At 35.0% G+C, this 26966-nt stretch overlaps 1 protein-coding gene across 1 annotated transcript; it reads left to right on the top strand.

Annotated features, from left to right (window-relative positions):
• The first annotated feature begins 429 nt into the window (after nt 1–429).
• On the top strand, nt 430–26165 carry LOC132556584 (sodium- and chloride-dependent glycine transporter 1-like). Its single transcript, XM_060221003.1, has 15 exons — nt 430–554; nt 2814–3507; nt 6150–6281; nt 12472–12612; nt 14242–14419; nt 15512–15644; nt 15823–15957; nt 16614–16717; nt 18896–19020; nt 20193–20305; nt 21677–21814; nt 22166–22265; nt 23345–23445; nt 24778–24960; nt 26016–26165. The coding sequence occupies exons 2-15, from the start codon at nt 3318–3320 to the stop codon at nt 26163–26165; spliced, it is 1923 nt and encodes a 640-aa protein (XP_060076986.1). The 5' UTR covers nt 430–554; nt 2814–3317.
• The last annotated feature ends 801 nt before the right edge of the window (nt 26166–26966 follow it).

Raw genomic sequence — 26966 nt, 5'->3', positions numbered from 1 at the left:
ACCAAAATCCTCAAGGAGTGCTGCGAGTTCTACAGTTGACTTGTGTCTTCGAAACCAAGAACATTGAAAATCATGCAAACCAAATTCTCTCAACAACAGATGCGGTAATTCGAAATTGCGCGGGCGTTAAAACTTTTCTCCTGGAACGTCAATCGGAGTCTATGAAATAATGCGTTTGACATGATGAGTTTTCTGTAGAATGTTGTGGATGAAATTAATAATTCATTGCACGAAAGACTGTTAAATAATGTGTGAGTATGTATCCTAGACGCCTGTTTTGGCATGTCGATACTGCTGGGAAACGATTTTAGGCAAGTTCCGTAATAAGTTGGATTTTTAAATATCAACTGACGCCGACAAACAACGTTTACACCCAGTGACATATATACCTAATTCATAGGTACTGAATACCGCTGATCCATGAAACGGTCGGTGTATTACAACGGTCCTAGAGTACGTCTCGTCGCGTATCGCACTGGGATTGATTGAAAGTAGCAATGAAATCAACGTATTTCAACAGTAACGAATTTAGCAAACACTGAACAGTCTGTCTGGTAAGTGCATTCACTCGTAATAATTTTCAGAAACGTGTTGAGATTTAACCTGCTGTAAGGTTTTACCCCAAAACTTTCCATTGACATAACTATAGCGTTACTTTAGCATGCAGTACACGTGTCAAGTGCCTGCAACACGTGTATTACCGTATTGACCCTTTTTATCGCCCTATACTGAAAGCGAAGTGTTTCGTCAGATGCAGTGAATTTGGTTCAGACAATGCCAGGCAGCTGAAAATGTTCACGTTTTTTTGTCAACAAATATCCCCATGATTCAGTAACGAGCGTATAAAATACACTACAGTGCAGGATGTAGCACGCCTACTACCTTTAAATTGTATTTCTTTTCAGGTCTTAAAATTCTAAAGCATTTTTGTTGACACTCCATTAACTGACAATTTAAAATCATTGTAGTGTGTAGTAAATTGTATACCACATTGTACACAATACAGAATAGATGTAGAAATTCACAGGATGGCTATTCTTTAAAAGACTAAGACTATAACAATGCACTACAGCTTAAAATAAGTCTGGAAAAGTCTTGTGGTCTGGTAGTAATAAGACTATAAATAGCACGATACAATGTTCTTATAAACTTCTTTTTCCATTCAAATTTACTTAAAACTGTTGTGAATTCTAACAATGTCAAATATCTGTTTGCAAATATTTGTAAAATAATGTAAATTTGTCTAAACTATGTGGAATATTTTGTAATTATTTTGCAGGATCTTTTTTTCCTGAACGTTTTGAAATTTTCTTATTGATTGCCAAACAAACAGCAGTGCTCAATGCATTTAAATGACCAAGATGAATAAATAAATAAAAACAAATGTAAAAATTTAACGAAATACTTCAACCTTTGTCAAAATAAGTTGTTGCTAATATTCAGAACACTTAATTTGGCTTTAATTTACAACCTATAAAAGTCTGTTTCCATAAAGCTTAAAGGTGTGCTATTTTCCCAAAATTGATTAAAAATATTAGGAATTCCTTCACAATTTATATATTATGCTTTATTTTTACAATTTATATATTTTCCGGCAGATTTACAATTCAAGAAAAGAAAAAATGCCATAAAAATGATTTTATTCACATTTTATTCCCTACAAATTTATTTTTACAGCTGAAAAAACTGTTCCATCAAAACAATTTTCCCATATGTCCTCCCAAATTTTAAATAGAAAATGATCTATTTTCATAATTTAGGCACATGCTGTCAAGTAAGACAAAGAGGAAAAACATCAAAATTAATACAAATGTTTGTATACTTCATAAATAAACAAACTGTACAGTTTCCAATGGCCCATTTAGAGGTGATGAACTCACAGACTTTTGTACCATTTAAATGATGTTTAGATGTAAATGCCAGACTGAGAGATCCATTGTGAAACATTATTGTATACATACACATGTAGTTTTAAATGTCAGCAGAATACCTACTGTTATCTGAACGATGAAGCAAGTTACCTGGTTTGGGCAGGTTTGGGTAAATGAGGAAAAAATAAGTGTTCTTCAGTGTGGCTATCAGTATTTCTTGCTAAAAATTTTATCAAACATTTTATCTAGAAAAGAATAAAACAGTATGAAAATAATTGTCTTAATAAAATAAACGAATCAAAATTGTTTCTATTGACAACCAGCTTTTAATGGTTTGTTCTGTTTGTCCAACTGCCATAGACTCTTTAAGTGAGTTATAAAGTTATTTGGACATTAACCTGTAACTGTTTAATGTATCAGAAAGATTTAAAGAAAATAAAGAATAGGTTAATTGGCGATTAGTCAGAGTAAGTCAGGTATTGTCTCGAGATCAGGTATTGTCTATACAAAGCCAACTGACGTTATGGTCAGGAAACATGAATGGGTCAGTGTAAAGGTTGTCACAGCATATTGCTCATTCAGGGAATGTAATGCTCACACAACTGAAGTTTGTCAGCATATTTATACTTCATATGTACCTAACAAAGGTAATTTTTTATTTCAATGCTTCCACCTGGAATAAGACCCTGGATATCTGGATAACTAGTCAGACAATTGACCAACCAAGCTAATCTAAACTAGTTCTTTCTAGCTGAATAGTACTATATATTGCAGCTTGTATTTGTGAGGGATAAAACTTATTAAAGTTGGGTAAAAAAAAATATCAGTTGTACAGTACATTTGTACCTAATCATTTAGTATTTGTCTATAAAGTGGTCACATATAGCCTTAAATTTTTCAGGTGACGATTGCTTATGATGTGTATATTTTTTTTAATTTCAGAAGTTGCGGGTGTTCTGTGAAATTGTTGTGTACAACAATTGCTAATTTGAAATTTGATTCCAAAAGAGAATGATGAAGTTTATTTTTCAAAATTATTACTTGTGATGGACATTGTGTCCATAGAAAGTCATGGTCTGAGTGATGTCCATAGACAAACTTCAGTGATATGTGTAAGAGAGATATTTTAATTGTGTCTGTAAATTGTGTAATCAATACAGTGAGCATTCCCCTGAATACATCGGTCACTACAGGTGTTAGAAGTCATTCCGTTCTACCAAAGAAGGAGATTTATTTGTGAATGTTTCAATAGACAGCCATAAAAAAAGAAAAAGCTCTAATAGAGAGGTAAAATAGCATTCTGAAGGCTCTCATCACCATCGATACTGATCATTTCAACAGAAATTGGATCTATCAAGATTTCTTTAAATCTAAAGAAGTCACTTTCACTGAATAATAAATCCACTGTGAATATTTAGCAAAACGGTTTATAGTGTGTGAAGTGTAATGTCAGAAAAGGCAGCAATGGATAGAACAGAAAATGGAAGTGATGGCAGTGACTCCACAAGTGGGGACGAGAATGTGGAGCGGGGCAACTGGTCTCGGAAGCTGGACTTCATGTTGTCCTGTCTGAGCTATGCTGTAGGCCTGGGCAATGTGTGGAGATTCCCATATGTCTGTTACAGAAATGGAGCAGGTCAGTAAAGATAATAAAAGATGATGAAGTAGTTGATAGAGGGGGAGGGGGATAAAGTAGTGAGGAATGATGATGGAGATATGGAGAGGTTTGGAGAGGAGGCAGTATATGTGGAGAGGGTAGGGCAGGGGACAGAAGGACTGTGGCTGATGATGGAGATGTGGGAAGGGTTGGGGAGGGGGAATAGCTAGAGATAATGATGAAAATATAAATAGGGTTTGGGATGGGGGAAATAGGTAAGTAGCTAGAGTAAATGATGGAGATGTGGAAAGGATAGGGGAGGGCGCAGTAGATCATGTACTAGAACTGATGATGGAGATGTGGAGAGGGTAGGGGGTGGGACAGTGGATCATGTACTTGAAATGATGATGGAGATGTGTAGAGGGTAGGGGAGGGGGCAGTAGATTATGTACTAGAGGTAATGATGGAGATATGGAGAGAGTAGGGTAGGGGGTGGGGGTGCAGTAGATCATGTACTAGAACTGATGATGGAGATGTGGAGAGGGTAGGAGAGGGGGCAGTAGATAATGTACTAGAGGTAATGATGGAGATGTGGGGAGGGTAGGGGAGGGGGCAGTAGATCGTGTACCAGAACTGATGATGGAGATGTGGGGAGGGTAGGGGAGGGGGCAGTAGATTATGTACTAGAACTGATGATGGAGATGTGGGGAGGGTAGGGGAGGGGGCAGTAGATTATGTATTAGAACTGATGATGGAGATGTGGGGAGGGTAGGGGAGGGGGCAGTAGATCAGGAGCAAAGGATGAAGATGTGGGGAGGGAAAAGGTAAAATAAGTCAATAGCGAGTAGCAAAGTCTGATAATGTAATTTTGAGGTGGGTACAGGGAGTGTCGGGCAAGGAGTTAGGGATGATAATAGAGGTGTAAGGAAGAGAGGTATAGAGGTACAGTACAGTTGTGATAACGCACAACACACTGAAACATCAGGCATACATCGTGTGCACACAAGCAAAATACAATATTGTGTGCAGAACTGTGAAATAGGATTGCACATTTTGTGCGGTTTGGTGAAAATGGTTGGCTGATATTACAGATTGAAAATTAAACGAAAAATTCTTGAAGTCATTACTAAATAGCGATTACATGACCTTTAAAATTGATCTGTGATTATAGAAGTCATTTTCAATTTGACAGTTTTCTAAATAACATTAGACCTGCATTACTTAGTCTTATGGTATAGAGTTTCAACGTTTAAAATGACGAGTAGTGGTGCGTCCGGCAACAAAAGTTTACCTGTATACGGATATATATGTGATAGGTCCAGATCCGTACCGGCTGGGTCACCCCTGTAATAAACACAACATTTGATATTTACCGGAGCATGTATTTTTTGTTTACAAAATGAATGAAAAATGAGAGTAATACAAAAGTAATGAAAATAAAATTTTCTTTCTGACGGTATGAGATTTTAAATGATTCATTGCTGTGACATTAAGAGACGTCCATTTAATGTTTACATATATAATGTATATATAGGTTGTCCGTACAACAAGACTGGTCACATATTGCTCTTTGTAAACAAAACACTTAAAATTCCGAGTGCATCTAACTATTCAGTGTGTGTCCAACCTATATATTACTGGATTAATCAGGAAATATACTTCATTGTATTTTTATATATTTATTTATCAGTCATTTTTTAATTTATATCAACAACAATAGAATCACACATTGTGCAGATATCGTGCATACATTGCACATCATATATACATTATGCAGACATCTTGCATACTTTATGCAGACATTGTGCACGCATTGCACATCGTGTATACATTGTGCAGACATTGTGTGCATATCGCACATCACGTAAAATTGTGCGATTTCACAACTGTAGCTAGGAATGATGTAGAAATGGTGAGGGAGGAAGGGAGCAGTAGGTCAGGAGCAAAGTATTATGAGTATGATTGAATTGTAGGGAGGATAAGGGGAGGGGGTTGGTAGGTCAGGAGATAGGGATAATGATTGAATTGTAGGAAGGTAAGGGGTGGGGGTCAGTAGGTCAGGGGTTAGGGATAATGATTGAATTGTAGGGAGGATAAGGGGTGGGGGTTGGTAGGTCAGGAGATAGGGATAATGATTGAATTGTAGGAAGGTAAGGGGAGGGGGTTGGTAGGTCAGGAGATAGGGATAATGATTGAATTGTAGGGAGGATAAGGGGTGGGGGTTGGTAGGTCAGGAGATAGGGATAATGATTGAATTGTAGGAAGGTAAGGGGTGGGGGTCAGTAGGTCAGGGGTTAGGGATAATGATTGAATTGTAGGAAGGTAAGGGAGGGGGTTGGTAGGTCAGGAGTTAGGGATAATGATTGAATTGTAGGAAGGTAAGGGGAGGGGGTTGGTAAGTCAGGAGATAGGGATGATGATTGAATTGTAGGGAGGATAAGGGTAGGGGGTCTGTAGGTCAGGAGATAGGGATGATGATTCAATTGTAGGAAGGTAAGGGGTGGGGGTCAGTAGGTCAGGAGTTAGGGATAATGATTCAATTGTAGGAGAGGTAAGGGGAGGGGGTCAGTAGGAGAGTAGGGGTGCAGTTAATCAGGATTAAGTGATAGTGATTGAATCGTAGGAAGGGTAGTTAGGTAGAAGGTTAGGAACTAATGAGAATGACAATTTGATTATTTCAGGAGCTTTTTTAATCCCCTTTATCATTATGCTGTTCGTGACTGGAATCCCACTGGTTTTTATGGAGCTTTCCTTTGGCCAGTATGCTAGCTCAGGGGTTGTCTCTATTTGGAAAGCTTCTCCAATATTTCAGGGTAAGTACAGTATGGATTCATCTTTCAGAGCTTTGATATTAGATTCATCCAAGGATTATATCAGTTTTCACACTGGAGTGGCATTGTAACCATGGAAACTTCTTTTGATCTTAGTTTCTAGGTTAATGCCACACACAAAGACACTTTTAGAGTTAATTATAACGTCATCAAAATATGTCCTGATTTACAAAAAAATGTTGCCATTTAATTTCGCTATATTTAACGAAGTAATTTTCTCTACTGTATATCATAATCTCAGGAAATATCTGTTCGCCAGAGTCAATGGACAGTATAGACATGTGAAATCTCCATGAATTAATTACAAATAGCTGAACAACCACTGTATAATAGCCTCGCTAACTATACAGTATGTATAAAGTAAGTGTTCAGTGTTTTGTTTATAAATTAACAGAATAGAATCCTTCAGGATATTTGTGTCAGTTTGGTAGTGTATTTTCTGTCTGAAATTTAAAGAAAAAATAATGTTTGGTTAGGAAAGCTTATAACACTATATGTAAATATAGATTGTCAATAATGTGTTTGTCTAAACCTTACCCAGGATTTAGAAATTAGGTGTGTCCTGTACTGCACAGTACAATAGACAGTGAAATGTTTGATCTAACTCCTGAATAGTGTCATTTTTCACTTTTCTTATTAAATCCTTTAAAACAATTTTGAATAAGAGTCACATATTGACTGTTCACTGACATATCTAAACATTTTGATAAATGTCTACACATTTATATTTTTAGGGAAGGCCTTCTTTGGGATTTCTCAGGTTGGCAAACAATACCTTGTTTTTACATTTGTAATATTTTAGAGAAATAGAGGACTCTAAAGTTGACTCATGTGATTCTAGTTCACATTGGGCTACAATTGGGTCTGATAATTTGTGCAAGTGTAGTTCTCTTTGAGCTGCTGTTTGGTAAAAAATGACTTGTGTAAGATTAGTTTTCCTTGGGATAATCTTATGTTAATTGATTTGTGAACTTTAAGGTCTTCCTTGGCTACTTTTGGGATAAACGACTTAGGTACATGTTTAAATGATTCCTTCATGGGCAACTGCTGGGTAAGGAGACTTGTGTAAGTCTAGTGCTTCTTAGGTTACTCTTGAATAAAACCTGTCTATTTCAGTCTAGATCTAGGATACTGATTAATAAGAAAAGGTTAAAATTTGTACCTGTAGGAGTGCTGCCGTTTATTTAAATGGTGCAATTGGGATTTTTCCTACGTTCTGCTGGTCATGAATATCGTTGATTTGAGCTGCACTATATTAAGCAACAATCTTTCCATTGGACATTGATAACCTTGCACTTCCAAGAAAATTTTATTTTGAAAGTTTCCATTAAGGCTTTACATGTTTGTCAGATTGTGTGCAGTATTGTCTGTGACGGCTTGTTCATGGTCAATAGTCTTTTTATGGCTCTGTATATACATCTGTATATAGGGATTTTCCCATTACTTAGAAGGGCATTTTTTTCTAAAATTATGAAAAAAGTGAAAATATTTTTCCAAATTTTATGAAAGTTTTGTTATATCATAATGCTAGCTGAGTCCTTAGGTTTATGTAGACTGTTGCAAAATTGATAAGAAATAAATACTGACTGTTTATACAAAGCAACTGTGGAAAAACCCCAGCAGAAGTCGGTCAGTACGTCATTGATGGATTAAACTTTAAGCAGGTTGTAAAGGGTAGCAGACTTTAATAAGTATAACACAGTCCAAAGTTTATAACAATAAAACAGTATACTGTACACACTTGATGATTTGGAATGAAGAGGTCAATCTGAATTAAAAAACCTAGAAGCTATGAACGGTCGTTTCACTTACATACATACAATGTGTTAGATTTACTGAATCCGATTCTGTCTCTCTTTCTATCATATAATTATAGGTTACAAGATCACTGTGGTAAAATGTTCCTAATATTGAAACACAGATATGTTATGATGAAAAGGCAATATTCATTTTAACAATCCTTTTAAAATTTCTTTAAAGAAATATACCATTAAGCTGTAGATTATATTTGGTTAACACTTTCATTTGTATGTCCTTGAAAAGGGTTATTGATCATTCATTTGAATCTACGACCGCTTTATATCTTAATTCAATCTGATGCCAGATTAGAAATTTTGCCAGAGGAATTTAAAATTTTGATCATTGAAAAATTTCCAAACAATTTTTTAAATTTTTAAATAATGAAAAATATGACATGTTTATAGTTACTATTGTGATTCTTTCAGCTAAAGCCCACCAGCTATTTATCAATGTAAGTTAATATTATTTGGTTGTTGAGTCTATAGAGCAACGAAAATCAGTTAAGAAATCTACAGCTCTCTGAATACAAGTTAATTCACTTGCTAATTTTTTTACTTTGAAAAACCGCTTCATAGGAAATCATTTGTATCAATTCCTTTGATTATAGATTTTTTTTCTTTCAGTCTGCCATAGATATATTTATATACAGTGTATAGTGACGATGTAAGAAGTCTAGGTATCCATGAGAGAATGTGGGAGAGTCGGACAGGGGCCTCCCATGGGGGAAAACTACTTGGCACTAAAACCTAACATATGTCACCATACACACCCTGTAAACTAGTACATGCGAAAACAGTGTGTACACTTACTCATGTAAATACAAATGATTTCTAACAGGCAGTTTGTAAATATATCAGTCAAAATGATGCAAAACAACAAGAACACAGGTAATCCTAGAACAAATGTGATTTAAATAACAGAAAATAACTATGGTATATGTTAGCTACATTACTTCTTAGTCTAAATATTTATAATTTTGTCAAAGTTAACAGTACAAAATGAAAAACAGTTAAAATCTAGGATATGTTTCATCTTTTACATGTATGCTTGGTAATTTAATATTTCTCAAGTTTAAATATCACTTATCAATTTAATATTTCTCAAGTTTAAATATCACTTATCAATTTAATATTTCTCAAGTTTAAATATCACTGTTATCAATTTAATATTTCTCAAGTTTAAATATCACTTATCAATGTTATCAATTTAATATTTCTCAGGTTTTAATATCGCTTATCAATTTAATATTTCTCCGGTTTTAATATTAGAGTTATCAATTTAACATTTCTCAAGTTTAAATATCACTTATCAATTTAATATTTCTCAAGTTTTAATATCACTGGTATCAACTTAATATTTCTCAGGTTTTAATATCACTGTTATCAATTTAATATTTCTCAAGTTTAAATATCACTGGTATATATGATGTTTATATTTAAAGTGTGTTGCCATGCTTTTGTGTATTACATATTTAATTGTCTTTATATGTGTGTTGTGTGTGTTTTAGATGTATTATGTGTTGTACAGGTGTTTTGTGATTTACATGTGTTTTTACAGGTGTTGTGTGTTAAAGGAATGGTAAGAAATTTAAACAATAAACAAGACATGAATATTATATATCTTTTAGGAATCTTTTCGCAATGTTTTATGAAGGTCTGTCCACATGTTAAAATATATAGGTATATGTATATCGACATCCTCATACCATTGATTCTATTCTAAAAGCTGAGAGGGTACACTCTTCTCACATTTTCTTGAATGTAAATTGTATTCACTGATTTTCATTTTCCAGGTATTCTAAATTAGTTTGATTTTTCAAATGAAAGAATTGTATTGGTTTTGGAGTTGATATTTGTTAAAAACAGTAATTAGTTGATGTCTTAAAATCTGACCTTGCTAAATGAATGACCTTACTTTTTTGACAAAAATAAAATGTATATTTAATGATAGCCTGCCAGAGGAAAAAACTATGATAGGGTCGGCCTTAAAACAACAGCAAATACAAGTTAGAATTATAAATTTCATGGAAGGCAAGGAGGAGTATAAATTATATGGAAGGCAAAGAGGAGTATAAATTATATGGAAGGCATGGAGGAGTATAAATTGTATGGAAGGCAAGGAGGAGTATAAATTATATGGAAGGCATGGAGGAGTATAAATTATATGGAAGGCAAGGAGGAGTATAAAGTATATTGAAGGCAAGGAGGAGAATAAATTGTATGGAAGGCAAGGAGGAGTATAAATTGTATTGAAGGCAAGGAGGAGTGTAAATTTTATGGAAGGCAAGGAGGAGTATAAATTGTATGGAAGGCAAGGAGGAGTATAAAGTATATTGAAGGCAAGGAGGAGTATAAATTGTATGGAAGGCAAGGAGGAGTATAAATTGTATGGAAGGCAAGGAGGAGTATAAATTATATTGAAGGCAAGGAGGTGTGTAAATTGTATGGAAGGCAAGGAGGAGTATAAATTATATGGAAGGCAAGGAGGAGTATAAATTATATGGAAGGCAAGGAGGAGTATAAATTATATGGAAGGCATGGAGGAGTATAAATTGTATGGAAGGCATGGAGGAGTATAAATTATATGGAAGGCAAGGAGGAGTGTAAATTATATGGAAGGCAAGGAGGAGTATAAATTATATAGAAGGCAAGGAGAATTATGATTCTGTCCTCATTTTTGTAAACTGATAAATTTGAATACTTTGACACTAGTCAACTGATTAGAGCACAAGGACAGGGGTGAATAGCACTGAGCGTCTTTTACTGTGATAATGCAACATGATCTTGAAACAAACAAATGCTATTTTTGAATTTTCTGGTCTATTTCTTTAACTATATTTGAGCAATTTAAAAAGTTTAAAAAAACAAAAAAATCATTTAGAATATATGCGTGCATAAATAATCATTATCCATTCCACCACACATGTGAAAATATGAAGTCTCTTTGCTTGATCGATTATATTTGCTCAAACCTGGCCAAGGACACCCCTTCACGATTGTTACATGACAGTTGAGGTAGTTTGTCTGTTGCACAATTGGGAACACCAAATTCAGATAAAAAATATGATTCTATGCAACAAATTGAATACTCTAAAAGGGTATCATCAATCGCAACAAACCAGGGACAAGTTGGTTATTTTCCGTGTCTATTTTATTTGTCGACCGGTTTCGCCCCCGATTGGGCTTCATCAGGACAATTTCGGGTACAGACTTTACCCCTGAAGTACTAAATTTTCGGGTAGTTCTCTGTTATGACGTATTAAAATAGCCTATTGTTATCATACCCGATATTTTGCATTTATACCATGTCTGGACGACTGCAGGACACCAGTTACATAAAAAAATACAGCACGCAAGGTGAATAAAAAAATCCCATGCATTACGTGCGGCAAAACGTACGCACGTTTACAAACTTTGAGACGACATGTCAACGTCACTCATGCAGTCGTCCAGACATGGTATAAATGCAAAATATGCAAACATAGGTACGGACGAGAAGATTCTTATAAGAAACATCTACGTCAATCCCAACCGGGATACGTTATAGAACCAGAATTAATGGAGGATCGGACCAGAGCCGAGGCAAAAAAACCGGCTAGTACCAGACCGTTTGAAGTTCTCACTAAACAACAATTGTTAGCAGCCAAATTCCGTATGACACCAGCTAAAGGGATCATCACTAATGGACCTGCCAGGACTACTAAAGCGATCCCAGATACAGATGCAATGGACACATTAAGGGAAGACCTAGCTTTAAGCGATTCAACTAGCACATCTTCAACAGCAGATATCTCAGACACCATAACTGAAGTGAACTACAGAGACTTAAGATATGTTTCAGAATCATCCTCTACTATATGCCTGGATGAAAAATCCTTTTAAATGCTGAAATGTAAACTAAAAACTTTTATATTTAATGTTATTCAAGTACACATGGTAACTGTAAACATTTCAATTATGATTAACTTATAAACGTGAAGGAAAACTGTTACAGTAATGTATATTGTCCATGGAGTTATCAATAACCAAGACACTCAGGGTGTTGATATTTGGCTTGTAGCATTTTGGGATGTATGGCTGTCCAAATACATAACCTCGATTCTTCAGCTCATCTATTTCAAATGTTTCAAAAGTTGAGAGATCTAGGATACTAATATTGGGCCTGTAGCATGCTGTGATATAGGGCTATGAACAGTGTACAAATGAATAATTCTAACTCACATTCAACATCACATGGGCCAAATGCATGAAAAAGTTAAAACTTCTTTCCTTAACAAATATGTCTTTAGTCATGGTATTTTTGAAGTAGCATGCTTGGGGGACCGGATTTTCATATTTTCAGAAATTTTCTTAATGTGTGTTATATATTACAGGTGTGGGCTGGGCTATGTTCATCGTGTCTGTGTACATCTGTATCTACTACAACATGATAATTGCCTATACGCTGTACTATCTGTTTGCTTCATTTGCCTCGGTCCTGCCCTGGAGTCTCTGTGGAGACTGGAGTACCTCATGTAAGTACATATATTCCAAATTACTAAAACCAGTTACCCATTCACTAAGACCATAACATGATATAATGTGTTAATTAATAAGGATGAATACAATTCATTGTAACTGACCTTTTAAGGTCATCTGACCTGAAGGGTTATGATGACCTTTAGTCATTGTGCTTCGTCTGTCGTCATCCGCCATCCATCGTCATCCGTCGTGCGCCATGCGTAAACTTTTGACAAAATTCTTCTTAAATTCTACCAGTGGGATTGAGCTCAAACTTGCATGAAATGATCCTGAGATGGTCCTTACCAAGTGCTGTTATTTTTTGGTATGACTGGAATCAAAGATATTAAGGAAAGGTAGCCAACACAGTGTTGTTATTTTTCGACCTTGTCAAAACTTCAACATGGCAGTCAGGGAGGGCATTTTGTAACATAATTGTACAATCATGCTTTTCCTGTTCAACACCTATTTCAAATTTCTCAAGTTTCACCAGTTGGATTGAGCTCCAACTTTAATGTAAAAAAATAGGTAACACTTGTTACAGTTAACTACTTCTCACTAAAACTATCATTTGCGTCATGGAAAATTAGTAAAATAGTAGAAAATACAAGCCTTCTCCCTGCTGACAGTTTTTGTAGTCAGATGACCGTTAAGGCCCATGGGCCTCTTGTTATGGTTATACAGACTGTGATGGCTCAGTTAGTAGAGCGTTCATCTATGCAATCCTGAAGTAAAGATCTTAGATTCGTTTTAGTGACCTTTGTTCAAGGCAACTTCTCTTTCTCAAAAAGTTTACTAAGTAGGGAAGTCTGTGTTATGCTGATGGTGTCTTTCAGAAGATATTTATTTACCCCACATGGTATGTGATGGGCCTTCCATATATTGTTCAGTTAGGTAGTCATCATTTAGGGTAAAGAAAACCACCTCAAAATGACCATTACTATTGACAGGGTGAAAACCAAGAAAACAAATTATACATACTAAAGTTACCTGCTTGTAAAGTCCTTTTTCAGCTCTCTGAACGACCTTCATTGTCATTATATAATCCAGTGCCTCTGCGAGGGTTCAATCCTGGAACCTATGAATTATAAATCTTACGCTCATCAATCAAGCTTAACAGAAAGTTTCTTTAGCCTATCAGTAAAATATGGCTAGTATTTTACCAATGTTACATTTATAACTTATCAACTATCACATCTGATACCCACTGTAGACTATTATATCTGATACCAACTGTAGACTATTACACCTGATACCCACTGTAGACTATCACATCTGATACCCACTGTAGACTATCACATCTGATACCCACTGTAGACTATCCCATCTGATACCCACTGTAAACTATCACATCTGATACCCACTGTAAACTATCACATCTGATACCCACTGTACACTATCACATCTGATACCCACTGTAAACTATCACATCTGATACCCACTGTAAACTATCACATCTGATACCCACTGTAAACTATCACATCTGATACCCACTGTAAACTATCACATCTGATACCCACTGTAGACTATCACATCTGATACCCACTGTAGACTATCACATCTGATACCCACTGTAAACTATCACATCTGAAACCCACTGTAAACTATCACATCTGATACCCACTGTATACTATTGTATCCAGCTTGCAGTGAGGGAGCCCGCTTTGCCATGAAGACCTGTGCTGAGGCTAATGGTGCTTGGTGTAATGAAACGTGTTACTACAACCTGTCCAGCTATGATATATCCTTCAGAAATGAACTTAGCTGTACCAACCTAACAAAAGGTGCCAGTCTCAAGTCCCCCAGTGATGAATACTTCCAGTAAGTCCAGTTTACAAAGACTTCTTGCATTCAAATAGCTGTACTGTTCCAGTGTTAGTGTTATTGGTATGACGTCAGAGATTCAAATATCTGTACTGTTCCAGTATTAGTGTTATTGGTATGATGTCAGACATTCAAATATCTGTACTGTTCCAGTGTTAGTGTTATTGGTATAACGTCAGACATTCAAATATCTGTACTGTTCCAGTGTTAGTGTTATTGGTATGATGTCAGACATTCAAATATCTGTACTGTTCCAGTGTTAGTGTTACTGGTATGACGTCAGACATTCAAATATCTGTACTGTTCCAGTGTTAGTGTTATTGGTATGACAACAGACATTCAAATATCTGTACTGTTCCAGTGTTAGTGTTATTGGCATGACGTCAGACATTCAAATATCTGTACTGTTCCAGTGTTAGTGTTATTGGTATGATGTCAGACATTCAAATATCTGTACTGTTCCAGTGTTAGTGTTATTGGTATGATGTCAGACATTCAAATATCTGTACTGTTCCAGTGTTAGTGTTATTGGTATGATGTCAGACATTCAAATATCTGTACTGTTTCAGTGTTAGTGTTATTGGTATGATGTCAGACATTCAAATATCTGTACTGTTCCAGTGTTAGTGTTATTGGTATGACAACAGACATTCAAATATCTGTACTGTTCCAGTGTTAGTGTTATTGGTATGACAACAGACATTCAAATATCTGTACTGTTCCAGTATTAGTGTTATTGGTATGACGTCAGACATTCAAATATCTGTACTGTTCCAGTGTTAGTGTTATTGGTATTACGTCAGACATTCAAATATCTGTACTGTTCCAGTGTTAGTGTTATTGGTATGACGTCAGACATTCAAATATCTGTACTGTTCCAGTGTTAGTGTTATTGGTATGACAACAGACATTCAAATGTCTGTACTGTTCCAGTGTCAGTGTTTTGGGTATAACACCAGGCGTACATGTATATAAATACTGTTTCAGTGTCAGTGTTTTGGGTATAACACCAGACCTACATGTATATAAATACTGTTCCAGTGTTTTGGGTAAAACACCAGGCATACATGTATATAAATACTGTTCCAGTGTCAGTGTTTTGGGTATAACACCAGGCGTACATGCGTTGGGAACCATTAAGTGGGAGTTGGTTGGCTGTCTTGCAGTGGCCTGGGTTCTGGTTGCCATCTGTCTAGCCAAGGGCATCAAGACCTCTGGTAAGGTAAGTCTTTCGTCAGGGACAAACTTCATCAGTAAGGTCCAATATCTTTGAGAACTATTTCCCAATTTTCCAGAGAATTTAAAAATGTTAAATTTTAAATTCATTGAAATTGATATGAATGAATACTTGGTATGTGGTATTGAAGTTATATAAATATTATTTTGTTTCTCTAATACAGGCAGTATACTTCACAGCATTCTTTCCTTACATCGTACTCTTGATTCTCCTGGTACGTAGCCTCACTCTGGATGGATCTGTGGATGGTATTGTCTACTACATCACACCACAGTGGGACAAACTTCTCAGTGCAAGGGTAGGTCGTGTTGACAGCACTTTACAGGTTATATCTCAGTGTGGTCCTTTCATGGGTTAGTTTTCCTTGCCCTTTCCCTTTCCACTATCATATATTCAGATGTGTTTTAAAATATAAGTCATCTTACTAGCCTAGTGGAAGGGCAATATTACAAAGAAATTGAAAAACGTTATGTATTTTTCCACTGATATGTGATGTCACTGACTGCAACAATTGAATTCAAAGCTATTAGTGTAAGAGATGGAGATAAATTTGTTTAATGTCTGAACCTGAATCAGGGTTGTCTTTCGGGGGTATTTGTGACTTTGGGGGGGGGGGGAGAGAATTGTTAAAATTGAAAGTGCAGACCAACTTGCTGTTACAGCTAATAGGAATTTTCCTTTTAGTACAGTTGTATTTCATTTGCTTTGAAAGCAAGACATCACAAATTTGAGCCTTAGTAATGGTTGAATCATTTTATCATATAAATTCTGACTCAAAGTCAGGGAATGACCTTATTACAGGACACTGTCCTAGCATTTGTTTGGAATTCATCTGAACTGCAATATATATGGATGGGCTTATTACCAGACATGGGCTTATTACTGAATAAATGAGGTATTTACCATTGTCATTCTTCTCACAAAAAATATGAGAATAAGTGATATTTGTTTCAGGTGTGGGGTGATGCTGCAGTGCAGATCTTTTTTTCCCTATCTCCCTGCTGGGGTGGTCTTATCACACTAGCTAGTTACAACAAGTTCCATAATAACACACTGAGGTATGTATATCCCATGGTACCAGTTATTTAAATAGGAAATCATTCTGTTGCTCGCCATTTAACTGTTATTTGAAAAACCTTCAAGAACAGATGTATGAATGGAGAATACCAGGATGTTGGTTCTAACTCCATTAGGAGTCACACAGGATATCACAAAAAGTTGGCAAGTGTATTACATTTCAAAAGGTTTTCATGATCAGTTTGTTACACAGGATAATAGCCAAGCAGTAAGATTACAAAAACTCTACAATGTTAGTTTACTTTCATCCTTTTCAGTGAAAAAAATATATGCTTAAATAAGTTTGTCTGGTAAATCCAGATTCTTTCGCAAGTTTTGCTTCAAATATTTTTTTGATTTTTTATAATTGAAAGGCACAAAGCAATCTTTCAAAATTTTATCACTCATAAATAGCCACAGTTTATTACCACACTAGTCCAAAAAGCTCAAACTTCATTTTCTTATTAATAAATATTTGACAATACTTTTTAGCCATTTGCTGTTTGACAAAAACAAAATCTCCTGACCTTGTTTCTAGTAAAATCATGAAAGATACAGAAAGCAATGTTTTAAGTAGATATAGATGTAATTATCCTGTACTTTTAAGTAGATATAGGTGTAATTATCCTGTACTTTTGAGTAGATATAGGTGTAATTATCCTGTACTTTTAAGTATAGATGTAATTATCCTGTACTTTTAAGTAGATACAGATGTAATTATCTTGTACTTTTAAGTAGATATAGATGTCATGATCCTGTACTTTTAAGTAGATATAGATGTAATTATCCTGTACTTTTGAGTAGATATAGATGTAATTATCCTGTACTTTTAAGTAGATATAGATGTAATTATCCTGTACTTTTAAGTAGATATAGATTTAATTATCCTGTACTTTTAAGTAGATATATGTGTAATTATCCTGTACTTTTGAGTAGATATAGATGTCATGATCCTGTACTTTTAAGTAGATACAGATGTAATTATCCTGTACTTTTGAGTAGATATAGATGTCATGATCCTGTACTTTTAAGTAGATATAGATGTAATTATCCTGTACTTTTGAGTAGATATAGATGTAATTATCCTGTACTTTTAAGTAGATATAGATGTAATTATCCTGTACTTTTAAGTAGATATAGATTTAATTATCCTGTACTTTTAAGTAGATACAGATGTAATTATCCTGTACTTTTAAGTAGATACAGATGTAATTATCCTGTACTTTTAAGTAGATATAGATGTAATTATCCTGTACTTTTAAGTACAGATGTAATTATCCTGTACTTTTAAGTAGATATAGATGTAATTATCCTGTACTTTTAAGTAGATATAGGTGTAATTATCCTGTACTTTTGAGTAGATATAGGTGTAATTATCCTGTACTTTTAAGTATAGATGTAATTATCCTGTACTTTTAAGTAGATACAGATGTAATTATCTTGTACTTTTAAGTAGATACAGATGTAATTATCCTGTACTTTTGAGTAGATATAGATGTAATTATCCTGTACTTTTAAGTAGATATAGATGTAATTATCCTGTACTTTTAAGTATAGATGTAATTATCCTGTACTTTTAAGTAGATATAGATGTAATTATCCTGTACTTTTAAGTAGATACAGATGTAATTATCCTGTACTTTTAAGTAGATACAGATGTAATTATCCTGTACTTTTAAGTAGATATAGATGTAATTATCCTGTACTTTTAAGTACAGATGTAATTATCCTGTACTTTTAAGTAGATATAGATGTAATTATCCTGTACTTTTAAGTAGATATAGATGTAATTATTCTGTACTTTTAGTAGATATAGATGTCATGATCCTGTACTTTTAAGTATAGATGTAATTATCCTGTACTTTTTAGTAGATATAGATGTAATTATCCTGTACTTTGGAGTAGATATAGATGTCATGATCCTGTACTTTTAAGTATAGATGTAATTATCCTGTACTTTTTAGTAGATATAGATGTAATTATCCTGTACTTTTAAGTAGATATAGATGTAATTATCCTGTACTTTTAAGTATAGATGTAATTATTCTGTACTTTTAAGTAGATATAGATGTAATTAGCCTGTACTTTTACATTCTGTTTCCAAATAGAAATCTGTAAATTGACAAGTTTTGAAGGTACACTCACCAAATAACCACTAACTCAGGATTATCTCCTTACAGTGATGCTGTTATTGTGTCTGTACTTGACTCGGTCACCAGTGTGTTTGCGGGAATGGTCATTTTTTCCATCATTGGTTACATGGCTAAGGAGCTTGACCAGCCAATCGATCAAGTAGCAAGTGAAGGTATGTAGTAATGAGGTGGCAATATTTTTACTTTTTTAATTGAACTTTATTGTTGAAGTATTAATTAACAATGAGAAAATGAAAAATTCATCTTGTTGATTATTAATAAAATGGGCACCCTTGGGAATAAATAATTTGTCACGTATTTTGAGAAGTCAGGATTGTAGAATTTGCAATTAATATTTTTTACTGATTAAGGAACCATGCGGTCCTCATGGTAATGTGTTACTTGGGTTGAAGTTAAAAATGATGACAATGAATGGAAATGATCAAATAATCATTTATTTAGTTTTCCACTTCCCTGGTTTTAATTTTCAATTAGTAATCATGACAAAATATTCTGGCATAAACAACTAAATATTTCTGGAACCCTGTTAAAAAGCTGGCTGCAGTATACTGCTCCGCTAGAGAGAGTTTTTCTTTAGCTTGATATGTATCAGGTTAGTAAGCCACAGGTCTCGGGTTCAAATTCTAGCGGAGGCATTGAAATAAATGATGACCTTTATTACATTTCTTTACATAAGATTAGATGTAATACCTAAAATATGTGATTTGAAATGGCTTAGTAGGTCATTGTGGCTTAGTTATAGTGTTAGATATGGCTTCTGTCGCATTCAACTGACAGGCCAGGCTTCTTTGGCTCCGGTGGTAGAGCCAGTCAGTTATCATGCTGGAGACTTTGGTTCAATTCCTGGTTTGGGCACTCAGTAGGATGCATTTGTCTCTGTTCTTTCAAAGATGTTTGTGTTGTGAGATATTATTGTTGTGGAATTGAGCCAAAGTTTTACTTAACATGTTTAAAACTAATTATAATTACTCTCCTGTAAAATAATTATCTGGAACTGTGAAATGAAGCAGTTTTTAGCTTTGGTCAAGTCATCTGGCCAGATTGGAGATAATTTAGAGAGTGGTTAAGGAGGATTTTTAAAAGAAAATTTGCAGAGAGGTTAGTTTAAAAAGGTGTTGGAGAAAATTTAGAAAAAACCTGGTTTAGAAGGTTTTTTGACGATAGTTTAGAGAGAGGTTAGTTCAGAGAGATATCGGAGAAAGTTTAGAGAGAGGCTGGTTTATGGATTTTGGAAATAATTTAGAGTGAGGCTGTTTTAAAGAGATTTCATTATACTTCACTTAATCATAAAAGTAGTGCATTTTATATGTGATATATGTTGCAGGGGCGGGATTGGCATTTGTGGTGTACCCGGAGGTGGTGACTAAGTTACCTGTATCACAACTCTGGTCCATCCTTTTCTTTGCCATGTTAATTACGCTTGGTCTTGGTACACAGGTAAGTCATTTCTATCTCAGACTCAACAGGCCCAAGATAAACTAAATCTTTTCTGTCCCTGACTTGATTTTTATACTCTCAGGTAAAACTTATCTTGGTACACAGGTAAATAATTTCTGTCCCTTACTTGACTCTGTACACTATCAGGTTCTTGGTACACAGGTAAGTAATTTCTGTCCCTTACTTGACTATGTACACTCTCAGGTAAAACTTATCTTGGTACACAGGTAAATAATTTCTGTCCCTGACTTGACTCTGTACACTATCAGGTAAAACTATGTCTTGGTACACAGGTAGGTTCTTGGTACACAGGTAAGTAATTTCTGTCCCTTACTTGACTCTGTACACTCTCAGGTAAAACTATGTCTTGGTACACAGGTAAGTAATTTCTGTCCCTTACTTGACTCTGTACACTCTCAGGTAAAACTATGTCTTGGTACACAGGTAAGTAATTTCTGTCCCTTACTTGACTCTGTACACTCTCAGGTAAAACTATGTCTTGGTACACAGGTAAGTAATTTCTGTCCCATACTTCATACTATTACCAGGTGTTTAACGTTTTGATGCTAATTATAATAAATGTCTGGAATAAGTCTACGTGACATTTAGTAAGGTGATGTTACATGTTGTGACTGTCATTGAGCTGATTCCTAATAGTATTACATTGAGAATCAATACAAATGGTCTTTGTTGACAGAAAATTCAAATGAAAGCTATAAACTGTACATTAAAAATTTAAAATTCACATTATAAACAGTTCTTACATAGATGTGGTCCTTTACTTTAGATTAAATGTAACAGAACATACAGACAAACCTAACTTAAAAGGCCAACGACATACAGTGTAGTCGTTTCATTTTGAGAGACTAAAAATTGTTTTTGCAGGGATTTCATTTTGCACATGTCTGAATACTGTTATCCAAGTATACAAGCATATAACATAGTTATCCTTAGACTTCAATTCTTTGTTAAATACTTGCTGGCTATTTAATTTACAGTAATCTGATGATTACAGATAAAGCATAATGATATATCCCACAGCCATTACAAACAGTATATAACAAATTTGTCTCTAAAGAGGCACTAGTTTCAAATACCTATATCATACAAATTGAACCTCTGTATATAGGCCACCTGTCTATAAAGGCCACTTTGTTGTGCTCTCTGTTGTGGCCTTTATAGACAGGTTTAAATAGAAACAAAATAAGAACATATGTTACTTAGAGAAGTAAATGATATTCCTATTTATTGAATACAGTTCTCTTAACTAATGATATGAGTGAACAAATGCTTTCTCTGATCCCTCAAAAATTATCATCTTCTGCAAAATGGAATGTATTTTATCTGTATTGTGACATTGCCATTGTCTAGATTGCCACGGTAACAACAGTACACACGACCCTTCTGGACCAGTTTCCAGAAATGTTCCGACGTGGACACCGGAAGCTGCTGCTTCTCATTGGGATATCGGTAGGCTGTTTCCTGGTTGGACTTCCCTTTTGTACTCAGGTGAGCAATTAAAGACACTGACAAATGCTTAAAAGGTAACATTTCTGAATTCTGATATTCTGATTTGATATTTATTTTTATATCCTAGGGGACAAGAAATAGAGAGGAGGGAGTTAAAAGTTTTTATTGGATAAAGTGTCAATTTTTTGTCAACGATTTTATCATTGAAAGTTGCTTATTACAAAAATATTTTTCATTTTTGCAAAGAAAGATGAAAGATTTTCATATAAATGTTTTTGTTCTATAGATGGATCATAGAAACAGGGAAAAATGGTAAAACTGATATTATCCATCTGATGTATCAGCATTGTGATTTATGTTATATAATAGCCTATGTTATCTTTGTTACAGGGTGGGATGTATGTGTTACAACTGTTTGACAATTATGCTGCCACCTACTCTCTCCTCATTGTGGGGCTTACAGAGTGCTTCGCCATTTCTTGGGTGTATGGTATGTTATTAGTCCCCTGTGGGTGACGCCGAGGGGATTGGGTGTGGTGGAGTGGGGAGACCATAGTTTTCCTTCTCTGTCTGTCTTTCTGCCCCTGCATCTGTGAAAGTTTGTCAACGCTCTGGCAGCTTCATTCCTGGAGAAATTCTCATCAAACACAGTCTTATAGAAAAATATCTTGAACGATTTTGACCTTCAGGGTCATTGGTTTAAAGTCAAAGTCACTGTTACTATTTTAAGTAAATCATTTTCAGCTTTGTAGCATTTTCATCCCTTGAGGGATTCTCATCAGACTTCAAACACACCAAATTATCATAGACAATTTTTAGATTTAGGGTTGTTGGGTCATGGTCAAGGTCACTAATACTATTTTTAGAAAATCATTGTTAGCGCTCTAGCTTCTAGGGGCTGATAGGGGACATTTATTGCTACAGCAGTACTCAGTATGCTTGATTAATCTAATCATTGATTTTGACGCCTCACAAGCTCTGTCAGTTAGCCATTAACCTATACCACCTCTGGTAAAGATCCAAGGCGTGTGGTTCAACACTATTTAACTGCGCCATTTGTGTTTCTGAGGAAGCTGTATTGACTTGGTTTTGTTCTCAAGGGTAAGACAATTTACCCTGATTGCTTTTGATGGCATCCAATGGGCCTTCCCTATGACTTTCAGTTAGGTAGCCACCTGCTAATACTAGACAACCCTTCCTCAAAATGGCCCTGACTGTTCAGGGTGGGGGGGATGAATGCACCAAGCAAACAAGCTCATTATTAGGTTACTGTGAGCTAGGTTACTTTGAGCTTATAACAAAGCAAATATAACTAAATAGAAATATCTACTAGCACCAAAGATTCATTATGTAAGCTGAATGTCTTATGTCAACATGGTCAGACAGGTGACCCTGCACCTTTTCCACGTCAGATCAGATCCTTTATACATGCCTGTTTAATTGTGATCCATAAATAATTCACTTACACCATCAGGCCAATATTTTGTGACGTTACCTTAAAAATACATCATTTCTCAGTGATTTTTTTTTTTTTAATTTATCATGTACTGTTTCTGGTTTTGTTTACAGGGGCAGATAGATTTCTCTCGGATATACAGCAGATGATAGGAAAACGACCTCACAACATATGGAAGTACAGCTGGTCATACATAGCTCCCTTGGCTTTACTGGTCAGTGTAGTAACATTATCATTTGAAATGAGCGAGGGTTTATTGGTCTGGATAGAGACCAGTAGACTCCATTAATACTAATTCTATTCTCATAATGGTTATATGACCAAGAATACCGCAGAGCAGGTTTATTTCAACGCCAGCAATTTTTTTTCAATATTGTATATAATTTACTGGTCAGTGTAGTAAAATTATCATTTGAAATGAGCGAGGGTTTAGTGGTCTGGATAGAGACCAATGGACTCCATTAACACTAATTCTATTCTCATAATGGTTATATGACCAAGAGTACCGCAGAGCAGGTTTATTTCAACACCAGCAATTTTTTTTCAGTATTGTATATAATTTACTGGTCAGTGTAATGAAATTATCATTTGAAAGGAGCGAGGGTTTAGTGGTCTGGATAGAGACCAGTAGACTCCATTAATACTAATTCTATTCTCATAATGGTTATATGACCAAGAGTACCGCAGAGCAGGTTTATTTCAACACCAGCAATTTTTTTTCAGTATTGTATATAATTTACTGGTCAGTGTAGTAACAATATCATTTGAAAGGAGCGAGGGTTTAGTGGTCTGGATAGAGACCAGTAGACTCCATTAATACTAATTCTATTCTCATAATGGTTATATGACCAAGAGTACCGCAGAGCAGGTTTATTTCAACATCAGCAATTTTTTTTCAATATTGTATATAATTTACTGGTCAGTGTAGTAAAATTATCATTTGAAATGAGCGAGGGTTTAGTGGTCTGGATAGAGACCAATGGACTCCATTAATACTAGTTCTATTCTCATAATGGTTATATGACCCAGAATACGGCAGAGCAGGTTTATTTCAACGCCAGCAAATTTTTTTCAATATTGTATCAAAGCCAGAATCCAATCTTAGTCATGTCATGTTTTTACTAAAATAAAGCAGGAACTGAAAGTAGATGTTGTATTACTTCCTCAATTAGAATTTGTCTGTCAAGTATTCGCCATGGTGACAATAGTGTCTGTGTGAACACGAGTGATAAAACATACATTTATCACAACACAGTTATCCAGTGAATTGTCACTAATTCAGTATAACTGGGGTCATTTTTTCAGTCAGAAATTATTGCAATTGAATTGGAAAAGTCACAACAAAATGGCTGCATTTGTTTGATTTTTACTTCAAAACCTGTCAAAATGCAAGTTCACTTAGTTTTGTTATAAAAAGTAACTTAAACTTATTTTTCAGATGCTATGTCAGTTTACAGCATTAAAAGCATGCAACAATAACATATGCTGACAGACCAAATGCAGGCATCATTTTCACTTTATCAGTTTTATTTTTGTTTGCTTGCAGTTTATTCTGGTTTTTACCTGGGCTGACTTCAAACCAACAAAATACGATGTCTACGTTTTCCCACCCTGGGCCGAAGGTTGTGGTTTTCTGATAGGTTTTTCTTCTGTCATCTTCATCCCTATAGTGGCTATCATCAAGGTCACTAGGGCAAGGTCAAAACGGCCGGACATGTCTTTAAAACAGGTAATGTCAAGGTCATAATCTAACAATTCAATAAAACATTTGTATGAAACTTTATCCCTACTAGAACCAATCATGTATGTTTTACTACTGCACACCAAAAGATATAGACATACTGTCAAACCATTCATTTTTGTGGAGGATTTTATTTTCATTGATGTTGTGGATATTCTCAATCCACTAATAAATTATAATGTCCATAAACAATTAAACTGAGTATAAGTAAATTTATTGATCAATTTTTACCCACAAAATATTTTGTCTGCGAAATAATAAATTTTTGAAAAACAAGGAAAATTGAGCCCCACCAAAATCTGTGATTTTACAGTAAATCTCATGGTGAGTGATAATGGTCACTGTTCAGACATTGGACCCTTCCTTTTATTTACGTGTGGAAGGAAATTATACTTATTGACCTGAACAATGTGTGTGCGTTGGTTGTAGCCATTTTGAGGAAAATCTATCACCACCAACTACCAGAAATTTCAAGTCCAAAAAACCTGTCTTTTTGTATGCAAGGATATTGAAACTATTATTAGCTGTATTAAGCCTGTTTTGTTGCAGATCTTTCATAATATATCCGTACCATGCTGCTCTGTCACTTGATTAGTACTAGAATCCAATTTGTTTATCATGGACATATCAGTTTTGGATGAGCATTAATGAAAATTCAGTCACTGCAAAATTAATCATGTTACAGATGTTGATAAAAAAACTACTGTGACAAGAAATGTCCCAATTAAGGAAGGGTTTTTGCAAATGTAAAATGATTCATTTTTGTGAGTCTCAGATTTTGTAGTTTTCCAAAGATGTATACTATTTATGTGCATTTTTGTTTATACATGATTTTGTAAAAAGTCTTGCTAACAAAATCCATCAGTGCTGCTATAATTCATGTCAAGTTTTGTCTGTTTCTCATTTTGTGGACATTAATTTTATAGATTTAGAGTAGCCACAAATAAAACGAAAATAATTCCACCACAAAAATTAATTTACTGTATATATCCTAAAGAATTGTGTTGCTCTGTCTAGAACTGTAACACCTGTTTCTTTTCCAGGTTATCAAAAGTATTTCCTGTTCCACAGAAGACTGGGGGCCCGCACTCAAGGAGCACAGATCGCAGAGACAAGAACAATACCCCACTGTAGAAACTTTTGAATCTCAAGTACCTCTCACCCAACCAGTTCAGGAGAACACAAGTTTCTAACACTGACAATAAAGTCCCTCTATGCCAGATGTTTATAATGCCACTAACAATCAGCATGTTCAACACCTACCTACCTACTTCCATCAGTATGGTCCATCTGTATCAGTGTCATCCGTCTGTTATTTCTTTCAGCACTGACCAGCCATTTCACACATTCCACAGGTATCAGTCTGTTCCATTCTTTTGTCACACAGCTGTGTTGGCACAATTCAACCATTCCACATTCCCCCCCTCAAACCCCCCTTCCCTCTACATCCCAAATACAACTGTGTTCTTCTCCTATATCCTTCCTCACAGCACTATTTTCTCTTGCTTTCAGTGCCACACAAATTGTCTGACAACTGTTTTTATCATCTTTTTCATGTCGGCCAAGATGAATTTCATCACACTGGATACAGGCAAACTTAGACTCATTTCATCCTTTTTGCCAATAAGCCAAAAGTAAGATGTTGGTTAAAGATTAATGTTAAAGCTGAAATATACATTGCAGCCTCATTCCCAATTCAAATTATTTTTATTTTAATGTGAAATTATCAAAGGTTGGAATGTCTTTCCTCAGAAAATTTACTTCACAATGCACCAAATTTCTTCCAAAATCAGGCAGATATACAGATACAGATATCTCAAACCAGTGAAAAAACCTTGCTGGTATATTTATAAGAGGAAATTTTACATTAGGAAAAAAAAAAAAAAAAAAAATGTTAAATATGAAAGAAGGTGGGGGGAAAAAACAAGCAAACTTGGGGCAATGTTTCCCTATATACAGTTAATACTATATAAACTTATATCATGTGACTTTTT

Source organism: Ylistrum balloti, unplaced genomic scaffold (assembly GCF_031769215.1).
Source record: "Ylistrum balloti isolate Yb309-2 unplaced genomic scaffold, AGI_CSIRO_Ybal_v1 Utg370580, whole genome shotgun sequence".
In the NCBI taxonomy this organism is placed as follows: domain Eukaryota; kingdom Metazoa; phylum Mollusca; class Bivalvia; order Pectinida; family Pectinidae; genus Ylistrum; species Ylistrum balloti.
The sequence above is the reverse complement of the archived record's forward strand: the minus strand, read 5'-3'. Positions and strand labels throughout refer to the sequence as shown.